The sequence below is a fragment of the Seriola dumerili genome, unplaced genomic scaffold (genome assembly GCF_002260705.1).
Source record: "Seriola dumerili isolate Sdu_G_001 unplaced genomic scaffold, Sdu_1.0 BDQW01002885.1, whole genome shotgun sequence".
In the NCBI taxonomy this organism is placed as follows: domain Eukaryota; kingdom Metazoa; phylum Chordata; class Actinopteri; order Carangiformes; family Carangidae; genus Seriola; species Seriola dumerili.
Window position 1 is genome coordinate 10,454 of NW_019177140.1, and position 14,995 is coordinate 25,448.

The 14,995-nt window shown below is 37.8% G+C and overlaps 4 gene segments (V, D, J or C); all 4 read right to left on the reverse strand.

Annotated features, from left to right (window-relative positions):
* Positions 1–1,250: 1,250 nt before the first annotated feature.
* LOC111239466 lies at positions 1,251–2,037 on the reverse strand. The segment is given in 2 exon segments: positions 1,251–1,645; positions 1,915–2,037. Coding segments are annotated over 2 exon segments (399 nt in total).
* A 223-nt stretch (positions 2,038–2,260) lies between these two features.
* Positions 2,261–2,764, reverse strand: LOC111239467 (the record flags this gene model as incomplete). The annotated part of the segment is given in 2 exon segments: positions 2,261–2,598; positions 2,685–2,764. Coding segments are annotated over 2 exon segments (393 nt in total), but the record flags the coding sequence as incomplete, so codon positions are not given.
* A 1,082-nt stretch (positions 2,765–3,846) lies between these two features.
* On the reverse strand, positions 3,847–4,556 carry LOC111239469 (the record flags this gene model as incomplete). The annotated part of the segment is given in 2 exon segments: positions 3,847–4,166; positions 4,472–4,556. Coding segments are annotated over 2 exon segments (363 nt in total), but the record flags the coding sequence as incomplete, so codon positions are not given.
* A 151-nt stretch (positions 4,557–4,707) lies between these two features.
* Positions 4,708–5,264, reverse strand: LOC111239468. The segment is given in 2 exon segments: positions 4,708–5,067; positions 5,154–5,264. Coding segments are annotated over 2 exon segments (393 nt in total).
* Positions 5,265–14,995: the final 9,731 nt, after the last annotated feature.

Genomic DNA, 14,995 nt, shown 5'->3' on the forward strand with positions numbered 1-14,995 from the left:
CTAGGTCTCTGTGCCACAGGCTACTGCACTAAATCTTACAGGCCTTGAAACACTCAGGCTGTTCCTCCAGACGCAGCTTTGGTTTTCTGCTGATACTGTTGGTGCCAGGGCTGGTAACAGCAGACCTTGGATGGTCAGTAAACAAGTGGCTGGGTGTTATAAGAATCAGCACTTGATGATAAGAATTTTCTCTAACACCTACCTGAACTCATGGCTCAAGACAACAACAACTGGACATGGAATCACCTTTAACAGACAGTGTGTCTGACAGAGGAGCATTTATCACTCAGTTTATACTCTAATAGTTTCCATTGTAACTGTGTAGTGTTGAAGAAATATTGCACCGCACTCTTTTTCTAATGAAGTCTGTTCATTGAGTAACTTTATGGTAATGCATCCACATTAGAGAGACTCTGCCTATATACCCATACAGTTTCTGTTGAGATGAAAGGCCACTCTCACTGATACAAGTCAAAACTTAAACCCTGGGGTGTGATTCCAAGTCCGCAGGTTCTCATGGCTGTACATAAATAAAACTGAGTAGATGAAGCAGATAGATCACATGTACATCTAAGTTCTTCAAAATCCATAATAAACAAAAAGATGATGAGAGATGATGTAATCCTGCTACTGAGAAAGATTGATATCTTTATTTCCAACAGTTTTTCTGCTTCTTTCCACTGGTTCCTGAAATTCTACGTTGCACTTTGACTGGCAGAAACTTCTTAATTCAGCTGAAGCTTTTATCCAGAGAAGCTCATAATGTGGAGATTGAACAGGTAAACACTCAAACCTCTTTTTATTGTTCCAGTCTGTTACTTTTCACTTTTTACTTTTCAGAGTTCAGCACCATTATTTTTATTCCTCTTTAAGTCCTTTTCCATCTTTACTCACAGGGCCAACACATGGTGTTATCATTGCTCTGATATTAATTCTAAGGAAATTACATTTAATCAGGTAATAACAAGCTAATAGATTTAAATAGATAAACTATTGGCAGGTGATCAATAGATAATGCATTCTTACATGTGATGACTCCGATTTATTCAAATCCTGTATATTTGAATGATTCCTTTATATTTCTATCACATTTGTTTCTTTGTGCAGCTTCACAAATTTAATTAAGCTCCAAAATTTCATATGAGGTGTGTTAGTTGTATGAAACAAAACTTTCCTTAACTCTGGGTTTTACCTTCAGTGATTCATTCGCTATTGTTTTTTATAATCACTACAAAGAATCTAGACTGGATCATAAGAAACCATTGAAGTGTAACAGTGTGTGACTCCCTCTAGTGGATGTTGTGGAGTATTGTGTTGTCTTTGCTCCAAAGGTTTTTGTACAGAGTTTTGGTGTTTCCTGTCACTGTGGGCCTCAGAGCACAGTAGTACACAGCAGAGTCAGTCACTGCAGCAGAGGAGATGTTCAGATGAAATTCTTTAGTTTTCTTGTCATGTTGTAAAGATAGTCCTGGTGTGTTCTCTGAATAATCTGCGATGAGAAACTGTGGAGATGAGCTGGACTTCTGTTGATACCAGTAGAGACTTCGTACAGAGCCTGAGTAGTTACAGGACAGAGTAACAGTACGGCCCTCTGATGAAAACACCTCAGCACTGCTGGCAGTAATATCATCTTCCAGGCTGTTACCTAGTGAGGGAAACAACATGTTATATTTAGAGTTCTGTTCCAAAGTCACATATCCATCATTTGAAACACAAACATTTCTGTGGAAACAAATGATCCTGTTAACAATAGAGTCAGCAGTTATTAGTGATGAAGTGATGACTCTTTATTATCTAGATTTGTACCTTTGAAATGTTAAATTGAACTTTAGCTAAAAGGAATTTCTAAACTGGTTCTGTAAAGCTTTGAAAATGTCTTTGTGTTCCAGGTTTTCTTGTCTAAAACATACGAACCTACGAGAGCTGAGAAGAAGAATATCACAGTGAGTCTGTCCATGTTCACAGAGGTGAAATGTTGTCACTGAATGTTCAGTGGGAATAAGTTGTGAGTGGTTTTGTGAGTTGTGTTTGGTCTGATGTTCACAGCTGGAATCAAACAGTTCTCTGCCAAGCAGCACCTCTGCAGTCAGTAGGAGGAGACTCATATGTCACATTATCTTCATCTCTAAAGCTCTTCATCACATCTGTGTCTCATGAGTGAAAAGAATCTAGACTGGATCATAAGAAACCATTGAAGTGTAACAGTGTGTGACTCCCTCTAGTGGATGTTGTGGAGTATTGTGTTGTCTTTGCTCCAAAGGTTTTTGTACAGAGTTTTGGTGTTTCCTGTCACTGTGGGCTTCACAGCACAGTAGTACACAGCAGAGTCAGACACTGCAGCAGAGGAGATGTTCAGATCCATTCTGGTTTGATCTTCACTCACTTTAAAAGACAGTCCAGAGACTGGATCTGATACTTCTTTTCCTGTCCCTGTGTGAGAGATGAGGAATTCTGGTGGTTTTCCTGGATATTGTCGATACCAGAAGAAATTATCACTGATCGCTGCCTTTGTGGAGTAGTTGTAGGACAGAGTAACAGAGCTGCCTTCTGAACTGAACTCTTCAGTCTTGACTGGACTCAGTTCTTTACAGCTGACTCCTAAAGAAACAGAGAACTCTGTTATAACATGATGTAAATGTTTCAATACATAATTTACATTCATTTCCCTGCATGATCTCACATACCTGTTAGAGTAGAGACAAACAGTAGAGACAGAACATAATAGTCCAATGACAGCATGTTGAATAAAGGTAATGTTGATGGTTTGTGTATTGAACTGTGCTGAATATGGAAGTTCCTCTCTCTTCTATAGTTCAGTAACAGCTCAGCTCCTCCCTGAATCTCTCCCTCTCCTCTTAGATCTGTATTTTCTCTTCTCTCTGTGACACTTCCTCCTGGTGAACAGACTGGAGCAGATATTTTAATTTTGTTTTTGGTCATTATTTTATAACAGCAGTTAGAAAAAGGTAGCTGTGGTGAATTAAAGGGTGGATCCCATTTTTAGTATTAGCAAACACAAGAACAATGTCATCTATACTTCTAAAGTGGAGAATGTGTAACTGAAATGAACTGATAATGAAAGAAATTGGTATTGTCCAATATTACATCCAGAGTATGAGTGATACATTTATTTTATGTAGACAAGAATAAAATCCATTCAAAACAAAATCTGTGAAATATTGAAATGTGACAGAATATCTGATGATTCTAATAATAATCACATATTATTCATCATATCAGATATTGTCAGCAAAATAATGGAAACTGATGTAGTATAAAATAATTTAATGTTAATTAATCATGTCAGTGGAAAATTAGAGGACCTAGGATTGAACCCTGTGGTACACCACAATAAATCACAATCTCAGAAAATAATAGAAATTTATTTTATGTAGATGAGAATAAAATCCATTCAAACCAAAATCTATGAAATATTAAATGTAGGAGAATATTTGATGACTCAACCTCTATATGATTACTTTATTTTTGAAATATTTAATGTTTGACTAAAAAAAATTTCATTTTGAATATTTTCAGAAAGAACCTCACAAAAGTATTTTCCCTACTCAGTCGAACTTAAACTTTATTAGACATCACAGTGTAATTGTTTAATTAATTTATAAAATCCCACAACACTTCAATATCATCAGAGTTTGTGTTGAATGAAACAAAACTTTGTTATTCTGTGTTTTATCTTAACGTCTTCATTTCCTTTTTTATCATCACTACAAAGAATCTAGACTGGATCATAAGAAACCATTGAAGTGTAACAGTGTGTGACTCCCTCTAGTGGATGTTGTGGAGTATTGTGTTGTCTTTGCTCCAAAGGTTTTTGTACAGAGTTTTGGTGTTTCCTGTCACTGTGGGCTTCAGAGCACAGTAGTACACAGCAGAGTCAGACACCTGAAGCTTCTGGATCTTCAGAGGAACTGACTTGTTGTTGACTTCAGCATTAAATCTGTTTTCCTGAGAGTCTTGAGTATTTTTTGTTCCAGAGTAGCGTCGGAGTAGAAACTTGGGAAAGTCATTTTCTTCTTGTTTGTACCAGAACAAATAAGCATTCGAGGTAACGCTGGTCTCAAATTCACAGCCAAGTGTAACTGTGTGTCCTTCAGCAGCAGTGACATCAGCTGTTGGCTGGTTCACTCTGTCTTCTCCTTTACACTCTGGGAAGAACAGAACATGCAGAGGAAGAGATGAATCAATAAAGATGATTGATTAAAGGAGAACAGTCAGTAGGTTTAAAGAGTTACCTATCCAGAGAGTCAGACACACACACATGTAGAACAGATGTGATTTTCACTGATCATTGTCACTTTCAACCATAGAAAGTGTTTTTACAAGGTAACAAATGTCAGCAGAAATGATGTGCTCTGATTTCCTGTATAATAAACATTAAAAGCTCTGACTGTAGAGCTCAGTAATATGTTAAAGTGTCTGAAGAGGAAACATGTTGTGCTTTCTATCTTACCAAAGAAAAGAGCAGCAAGAATAATCCACAGCCAATGTTCCATCTCTACAACAAGGTTTAAATCAACAGGAGAAACTAGCTGATGTTCAACATTCACTCTGACAGTTGTTCTCTTCACAGCAGCAGTTATTATTGACACAGTGGTTGAACACAGTGAGGAAGTAGTGCACCGCCTACTTGATAATGTGGCCCTCTAGTGGAGGTAAAAAGTAGAGTTCAACAGTGTGGAGAAAAGGCTTCCAGCAGCTTGTCAGTGTGTCAGCTTGTGTTTTTGTACAGAGACTGTGGGTTTGCTGTCACTGTGGGCTTCACAGCACAGTAGTACAGAGCAGAGTCAGTCACTGCAGCAGAGGAGATCTGCAGATCCATTCTGGTTTTATCACCACTCACTGTAACTGACAGTCCAGACTTTGTTGTATTTTGAGTTCCCAAGTGAGAGATGAGGAACTCTGGTGGTTTTCCTGGATATTGTCGATACCAGTAAAACTCATGATTACTAGCTGCTTTTGTGGAGTAGTTGTAGGACAGAGTAACAGTGCTGCCTTCTGAACTGAACTCTTCAGTCTTGACTGGAGTCAGTTTTTCACAGCTGACTCCTAAAGAAACAGAGAACTCTGTTATAACATGATGTAAATGTTTCAATACATAATTTACATTCATTTTGCTGCATGATCTCACATACCTGTTAGAGTAGAGACAAACAGTAGAGACAGTACATAATAGTCCAATGACAGCATGTTGAATAAAGGTAATGTTGATGGTTTGTGTATTGAACTGTGCTGAATATGGAAGTTCCTCTCTCTTCTATAGTTCAGTAACAGCTCAGCTCCTCCCTGAATCTCTCCCTCTCCTCTTAGATCTGTATTTTCTCTTCTCTCTGTGACACTTCCTCCTGGTGAACAGACTGGAGCATAATTTTTAATTTTGTTTTTGGTTATTATTTTATAACAGTAGTTAGAAAAAGGTAGCTGTGGTGAATTAAGGGGTGGATCCTGTTTTCAGGATTAGCAAATACAAGAACAATATAATTTATTTTTCTAAAGTGGAGAATGTGTAACTGAAGTGAACTGATAATGAAAGAAATTGGTAATGTCCAATATTACATCCAGAGTATGAGTGATACCTTTATTTCATATAGACAAGAATAAAATCCATTCAAAACAAAATCTGTGAAATATTGAAATGTGACAGAATATCTGATGATTCTAATAATAATCACATATTGTCAGCAAAATAATGGAAACTGATGTATAAAATAATTTATTGTTAATTAATCATGTCAGTGGAAAATTAGAGGACCTAGGATTGAACCCTGTGGTACACCACAATAAATCACAATCTCAGAAAATAATAGAAATTTATTTTATGTAGATGAGAATAAAATCCATTCAAACCAAAATCTATGAAATATTAAATGGAAGAGAATATCTGATGACTCAACCTCTATATGATTACTGGATTTTTGAAATATTTAATGTTTGACTCAGAAAAAAATTAATTTGCAATATTGTCAGAGAGAACCTCACAAGGGGCGTCTTGTGGCGTAGTGGTCTAAGCAGGCGCTCCATGTGTAGAGGCTACAGTCCTCGCTGCAGTTGGCCGCGGTTCAAGTCCCACATCGGACAGCCTTTGCTGCATGTCATTCCTCCTCTCTCTGCCTCCCCATTTCCTGTCTCTCTCTATTGTCCTATAAAAGAAAGGCATAAAAAAGCCCAAAAAATTATACTTTAGAAAGAACCTCACAAAAATATTTTCCCTACACAGTTGAACTTAAGCTTTATTAGACATCAGAGTGTAATTGTTGCATTAAGTTAAAACAGTGTTCATGATGTTTTTAGTAGTGTAAGATAGTGTTATATAACCAAAGGTCTTTGGGTTTTTACCAAAACAGGCTAAGATACTGTTAATAAAATACTTTTTTTTTTAACATTAAAGGCCTGTTAAATATATAAGAAATCTATGTAAAGTTACATGTAAAAAACAGAAATTAACAGTAGATTGTTGCAATTTTAAACCCCCTACTGAGTGTTTCAACAGTTTTTTGACATTTTTTGAAAGATAAATCAAATGTTTTTATATGTGGTATATCATTTTATTACATCAAATATGAATTAATATACAAGTTTTTTATGTAAAATTATGTAATAAAAACCAACTAATAACAGTACCTTTCTGCAATTTTAAGCCTTATTATTTGTATTATAACAATGTTAGACCTTATTTATATGTAATTTCATTGTTTTTACACAACTAAATATTCTTTATTAAATATTAAAAATCCAAAAAATATGGAAAATCTCATGTAAAATTAAAGCTATAAACTGTATTTTAATTATGGAGAATTACTGTATTTTTACAAGATAGTTATTTTCCATTATTTTCGAGTATTTTTCTGGTGCCCCAGCTGCTGGAACCAAAGAGAATAAATAGGAAGAAAAACCTACAGTTGATGTTTATTTTTGCAAATAAAGATTTGTAATGAATCACTTTATTCTTTTGCTGCATGTGTGGGAGCAGGTGTGGGGGTGGGGGGACCTGGCTTGTCTTGGACACAAGCAAGGGGGGGTCCAAGGAAAAAAGGTTGTGAACCACTGCTTTAGATCATAGTGTTCTAACATGGGTAAGGAACCATTACGCTGTGATTCTGTACATGCATGACAATCTTGCTCTACCAGGTCAAGGTAAAATTATGTTATTGCGTCCACATGAGCTTTAAAATTGAATTCCTCTAGTCCAAACTAATATTAGTCATCTGTTTAGAGATTAGACCAGATATGATTTATTGACTTTGGACCGTCACTGAGGAACACAGTCAACATGTATTGAAACATGCTGTGTTTCTGTAACAGTGATCAGTGATCATTATGTGTGTTGATATTTGTCCTCTGGACCAAACTGTCAGGTTGTGTCAAGTAGTTTCAGCTTTAAGAATGAAGCAGCAGTGAACATGAAGGACAGCCTCAGAGGATGTGTCTGTTCTTATTTGTATTAATTCTGCTCATCCTATGAGTTATAATCCCACACCTCATTATCATCAGAGTTTCATTGTTTTATGATTCAACAGATTCTGCATTTTCCTCAGTACAAAGCATGGATTGAACTGTTGCTTCTTAAACCTGAAGCCATTATTATCAGCATTTTTCTTACAGACCTCCTCAGCAAACAGACTTTTGTGAACTTTTAGAGATGTCTTGCATTAAGAATAATGTATGTATTGAGATGGAAGGTATTTAATTGGACAATATTTCTGTAAAATTCGTATTACCTCCTGCTAAGAGTTTAGTTGAACCACTGTCAAACTTTTGTAAAGTGTCTGGGTTTGATCAATGTTGGACTTGATATTGGCCTCAGGTGTTCTTGACATAAAGTAACTTTATTGAAATCGTAAGAGTCACAGATGAATACAGGAAATCACTGCTCTATGAGGTTCAGGTGCATCAAACAATACTCAGCTGAGGGGTTTCAACATCGGCTCTTCCAGAGGGATTGGAGCAAGGATGGTGATAAAGTTTGGACTCTTGTGAAAGAGTGTTTTATAACTGTGCTGGATGCTGTTACTCCAATGAAGGAGACTAGAATCAAGAACAGAGAAACACAACATGGATGACAACAGAGGTTTTAGATGAAATATCTTGTGTCCCTGGCAGATTATATTGAGAAGGTAACTGTTCAATCATTAATAACTCATCCTCTTTATAAAGGTCTGCAAATACTTGAGGTCTTTCACACCAGGAGAGTGTGATACTATCTTTCATGAAAGAAGATACAAATGTATTTTTACACAAGAGTCTGAACATAGAAAGACTGAGGACATCCTGCTGTTCTTTGACGTCCTCCACATCTTGTCTGTTTGTCTTATGAGTGGATTATCAGACATGTTGAATAAACACTTATGTAAAGAAATAAAGATCATAGCTCATAGGTTGTTTCCATACATGTTGAAATATCTACGATGTAGTTATCATCATAGTAAATCTCATTATCATCAATGTTTCATTTCATTTCATTTTATGATATAAAGTCTCCATTTCTCTGATGCATTTTCTTCAGTTCAAAGAATCTAGACTGGATAATAAGAAACCATTGAAGTGTAACAGTGTGTGACTCCCTCAAAACTCCAAAGTCCACTGCCTGCAAACTGTAGAAGAAAGTCGGGGACTGTTGAATGTGAAACATGTTCCAGAAGAAGAAGAAGAAGGGAGAAGAAGAAGAAGAAGGAATTATCACCATTCAGGCTAAAACATTGTAGATATAACAATTCAAGACTTTGTGTTTATTATTCACGACTGTGATCAACTCTCTGAATCAGCTGATTTTTCTCTTCCTTTGAAATCCAGATCTGATGATTCTTCACGTGAAAGATTGTAAATGTGCAGGCAAACTCTCTTCCATCATTGTAGCTTTTAATTGCTCAGTTTACTGTTGTCAACTGAGAGCTAGACTGGATCGATAAGAAACCATTTGAAGTGTGACCAGTTGTGTGACTCCCTCTTAGTGGATTGGTGTTTTTTCCTCTTTATGGAGTATTGTGTTTGTCTTTGCTCCAAAGGTTTTGTACAGAGTTTTTGGTGTTTCCTGTCACTGCTGGGCCTCAGACACAGTAGTACAACAGCAGAGTCAGGACACCTGCAAGCTCTGGATCTTCAGAAGGAACTTAGACTTGTCTTGATTTCCGTGTTGAAAATCTTCCTGCTGATTTCTCTGTCTTTCTCTGAAAAACTGTAGTGTTGTGTCAAAACCTTGGGAAATTCATTTTCTTCTTGTTTGTACTCCAGAACAAATTAGCATTCGAGCTAACGCTGGTCTCACGAAATCACAGCAAGTGTACTGTGTGTCCTTCAGCAGCAGTGACATCAGCTGTTGGCTGTTCACTCTGTCTTCTCCTTTACGACTTGCTGTGAATTGAGACCAGCGTTTAGCTCGAATGCTAATTTGTTCTTGGTACAAACAAGAAGAAAAATGATTTTCCCAAGGTTTTGACACCAACAACTACAGTTCAGAGAAGGACGAAATTCAGCAAGAAGATTTCACACGGGGAAATCAAGAACAATTCAGTTCCTCTTGAAGATCCAGAAGCTTCAGGTGGTCTGACTCTGCTGTGTACTACTGTGCTCTGAGGCCCACAGTGACAGGCGGAAACACCAAACTCTGTACAAAACCTTTGAGCAAAGACAACCACAAATACTCCACAACATCACTAGAGGGAGTCACACACTGTCACACTTCAATGGATTCTTATGATCAGTCTAGATCAGTTTGACAAACAGGTAAAACTGAGCAATAAAAGCTACAATGATGGAGAGAGTTTGGCTGCACATTAAATCTTTCACTGAGAATCATCAGATCTGGATTCAGGAGAAGAAAATCAAGCTGATCAGAGAGTTGAATCACAGTCGTGTATAATAAACACAAAGTACTGGAATGTATAATCTACAATGTTTTAGCCTGAATGGGATAATTAAACCTTCTTCTTCTTCTTCTCCTTTCTTCTTCTTCTTCTCTGAACATGTTTTCACATTCACAGTCAAGACTTTCTCTACAGTTTGCAGCAGTGGAGCTTTTGCGAGTGTTTCAAAAAGTTGCTTTCTCTCCAGCATTGATTCAGACGTGAATTTTCTGGCAGGTTCCTCCTTCAGTCTGACCTTCCTGCGATGAATGATGATTGATGATGATGATGATGATGATGATGATGATGATTGATGATGATGATGATGATGATGATGATGGATGATGATGATGATGATGATATTGATTGAGCATCATTGTCAATTTCTAAAGCTTCCATTCAGTCTGAATGGAAAAAACAGAGCACAGCAAGAGGAGAGCTACACAACTCATATGAAATGCTTCATTTTCAGACCTGAGAGCTGCCTGAGTCTCTCTATTGTTCATTACAAGTACAAGTGAAAATAATGCTGCTGCCTTTTAGTTGGATTCATGATCATCTCTCTCCCTGGAAGTTCAAAACATTAATAATGCAACATCTGAGAGGTTAGTAATAGTTCATGGAAAAACAGGTGCTCTTTGGATTAAATACCTCTCTCTTTTAAAAATCACATAAAAAAAAAAAAAAAAAAAAATCTTCAGTCTAAAAATAGTATTTGAATATTTCATTCAAGCGTCAAATGTTGAAATATTTTTGCTAGTTTTTCATGATCCTCTGAGGATTTAGTCGCGAACAATTTAAGATGAAGTAGATGCGGTTCAGAAAGGAGACACTCGTGACTCTCTTCCTGCAAACTCATTCAGGCTCACGTGCTTAGAAAGGTCTCTACTGGTTTCACCACAGAAGTCCAGTTCTTCTCCACGTTTCTCATCGCAGATATATTCAGAGAACACACCAGGGACTATCTTTACAACATGACAAGAAAACTAAAGAGTTTTCATCTGAACATCTCTGCCTCTCTGCAATACTCGCCTGCACTCATCCGACTGTGTACTAACTGTGCTCTGAGGCCCAAGTGACAGGAAAGCAGCCATATATCCTCCTACATATACAAAAACCTTGGAGCATATACACACAACCACGCTAAACTCATACCCATGCATACGATTCCCTCTTCACCAATATATACACGCTAGGCATGGACACACTACAATACTACGCACTTTCACACTTTCCCCAGCACGGCTCCATCACATCACTGACAGATCACACAAATGTGACTAATCCAACCCTAACATGGTTACAGGGTACCATCTATATATCTTCACTGAATCTACTCTCCTCTCTCTCTCTCTCTTAATAATCAAGTATCTGCTAATCACGTTGTTGTTCTTTCCGGCTGTGATAATATTTTAGTGTACTGCTACCACAGGTTCAATCATAGGTCTCTCATTTTCAATGTGATAGATGTACCTTTCAGACAAAATCATTCTAAGAAATCATCAGTTTCCATTGTTTCAACAGACTTCTGTGGATTATATATCATATTAAATCTCCTGCTAACACCTTGAGGTCTATAACCAAAGATCGTACTCGCCCCCATACAATGCAGTAAACCAGGTAAAAATCAATCTTTCTCAAACTGTCTGTTGATGGTAATCAAACTGCTTATAGTCAGTGTGTATATTTAAGTGTACATCTTTCTTTTCATCATCTGATTTAAATTGCTACAATGATAAATTTAATATGCTGTTCAGAAACAAGCATTAGCTCCTTCTCGTGTTTGATGATCCTGAAAGGTGATTATCCTTTAAATTCACACAGACGTACTTTTCTTAACCTGGTCCTATAAAAACTCGCACAAAAAAAACATTCCTGCTCCCAGTCTGGTTCTTCCCAGGAGGAAGGTTCAAGAGAGAAGAGGAAATACAGATCTAAGAGGAGACGGAGGAGATTCAGGGAGGAGACTGAGACTGTTACTGAACTATAGAAGAGAGAGGAACTTTCCATATTCAGCACAGTTCAATACAACAAAACATCAACATTACCTTTATTCAACATGCTGTCACTGGCACTATTATGACTGTCTCTACTGTTTGTCATCCTTATCAGGTATATTATATGCTTTTAAAGGTCAATTTACAAAGTGTTTTAAAAATTTAAACTTTATAAAACTTTGTATAAAAAACACACATTTCTTCTGTTTTAGGAGTCAGCCTGAAAAACTGATCCAGTCAAGACATGAAGAGTTCAGTTCAGAAGGCAGCACTGTTTACTCTGGTCCTACAAACTACTCCACAAGGCAGCTATTAATGATCTTTCTTTTGGTATCACAATAATCCAGGAAAAACCGCCAGAAGTTCCTCAATCTCTCATTCAACGGACAGGAAAAAAATAATGGATCCAGTCTCCTGGACTGTTTTTAAAGTGAGTGAAGACTCAAACCAGAATGGATCTGAACATCTTCCTCTGCTGCAGTTCTGACTCTGCTGTGTACTACTGTGCTCTGAAGGCCCACAAGTGACAGGAAACACCAAAACTCTGACAAAAACCTTTGGAAGCAAAGACAACACAATACTCCACAACATCCACTAGAGGGAGTCACCACACTGGTGAAAAACACTGAGTTTTTCAGAGACTGTGGTCCTGTTGGACTGACGACACAAACATCACAAAAAACTAAACCAGAAAATATAAAGACAGTTAAATCTCACTGAGGAAGGAGCAAGAGGTGATTACCTGGCCCCGCCCACTTTAGTCCCACCTCAGCCAATGAGATTCTTTGTGTGTCCAGAGCAGAAATGTTTGAAGGAACTAAAAGCACAATCAGCTTGATGTTGAGGAGAAGGGCTGTGCAGCAGAGAGGCTGTTTAGTTTTCTTCATTCTACTGCAGTGGAAGAAACATTGTTCATCATGCTGCGTCTGTTTGGCTTCAACCCTCCAAAGACATGTTGCTTTTACCTCTTTTTGTTTTTCTCTCACTTCATAGGTGAGTTTGACAACAACCATCAGTGTTCAGTTAACCTGCTGTATTCAACAAGATATTTGACCTCCCATTTTATCACTTTCACAGTTGAAACTTCACAAATAATCTGTCTTTGTCATGAAGTCCTGTACAATCTAGTTATTGATGTTGAAGCTACAGTTGAGCTGTTTGTGGTCCACAAGAGTAACACTGTACAGAGAACATTTTCCCACTGTCTTCTCCTCTCTCAGCCTCAATGGACAATGTTAGTCTAATGCTTCATTCTCTCTAACTTTTTCCAGGACTAATAGCTGGAGACACAATCTCCTCCTGTAAGAGATGAAGTCAGTGGAAGAGAAGGAGAATCTGTCACACTCTCATGTTCGATATTCAGACACCTACACCATTGTTTACCTTTACTGGTACAGACATGATTTCTGACTTCAGGCACTCAGTTTTATACTCTGGAAAGGAGAAGGAGAAGAGTGAGTCAACAACATATTCCTGATGGGTCGATATCAATACCGAAACAACAAAGCACATCAACTGAACTGACCATCAGCAGACTAAACCTGAACGACACGCTCCAGCCTCCTCTACTTACTGTGCTCTAGAAACACAGTGATACAAAGTGTAGAAGAGGCCTGTACAAAAACCTGAAACACAGATATCTGACTCCTCTTCAAAGAGGAGGGAAGTGGTTTTCCAAACCACAGCTTTCATATCACATGGATTTCTGCTACTTCCTGTTTTATCAGAGTCACTGTGGTGTTACAGCTGCTAATCAAACACTGTGGGAGGATTCACATGAGCAGCTGATCCACATCAATGACAAACCAACTGGATGATGCTTCAAACACAAGACTCCATGAAAACAAATGGACACTGACTTACTCCCTTAATCTTCATACTCTGTGGGTCATTAGGCCAAATCAGCTGCTTTCCATTGTTCACCATCCTTGAACAACATGTAGAGCTAAACACCAAATACAACACTGAAAGCATTAACTAATAAAACTCTGAAAATCAACAGCAGTTTATATTTTAAACATTGAAATTTAAGGAAAAACTCAAAGTAGAATCAAACTAACAACTGGAGTTCATCAAGTTTTTTCCACATCACATGATTTTAAAACTCCACATTCACTCCACCATCTTTGTATTTGAACCAACAGATACTGAACGTCACTTTACATTGAAGAGAGAAAACACTGTGAAAGAGCAAAGAGTCACATGTTGCTCAAATATTCATCCTCAGTTTACTGTAATCTTTCTGATAAAGATGTTAAAGGAGCTGCAAGCAGCTTCACAAACAATCAGCAGCTTTTATTCTGCTCAGGAACAAAGTGAATCTGCAGCAGCTGTAAAACAAGCGAAAACACGTCAGCTGAAATGATCCAATCATGAACTACATACAACACAAGTTAGACCAGGAAAGGAGAGAGGTACAAACATGTGTTTAGTGTAAAGTTGTCAGTTTGGGGGAATAACACAGGGCTGTGAATGAGCCCTGTCACTGTGATCAGGCTCCTCCTTTTCTGATCCACCATCTTAGTTGTTTGATGAAGACTAAACTGAGAGACCACAGCCCTGCCTTTATACTTGCTGTAAGCTCACAGTGACTCAACACTGCAGACATGATGCCTCTGTTCATCTCAGTGCTGCTGGCTGCTATGTGCCCTTGGTAGTGAACACTACAGTTTCTGTGATATCAATCCAACACTGACAATGATTCTGTAACAGCACACTTGATACTGTTTGTTGGTTGTTTTACAGAATGCAGAGCACAAAAAGAAAACGTGCTGCAACCAAAAGGAGACGTGACCGCTACTGAAGGAGAAGCAGTAACACTTGACGTGGATATTAACAGCAGTTCCAAAGTACTCAAAGTCTCTACTGGTACAAACAGGATGGAAACCACAGCCCCAAATTCATCCTGAGCGCCGCTTTAAAACTGATGAAGGAAACACAGCAGACGACACAAGGAGAGATTTTCATCACTCTGAAATTCCACCGTCAGATCAGTTCCTCTGAAGATCCAGAAGCTTCAGGTGTCTACTCTGCCTGTGGTACTACTGTGCTCTGAGGCCCACAGTGACAGGAAACACCAAAACTCTGTGTACAAAAAACCTTTGGAGCAAAGACAACACAATACTCCACAACAATCCACTA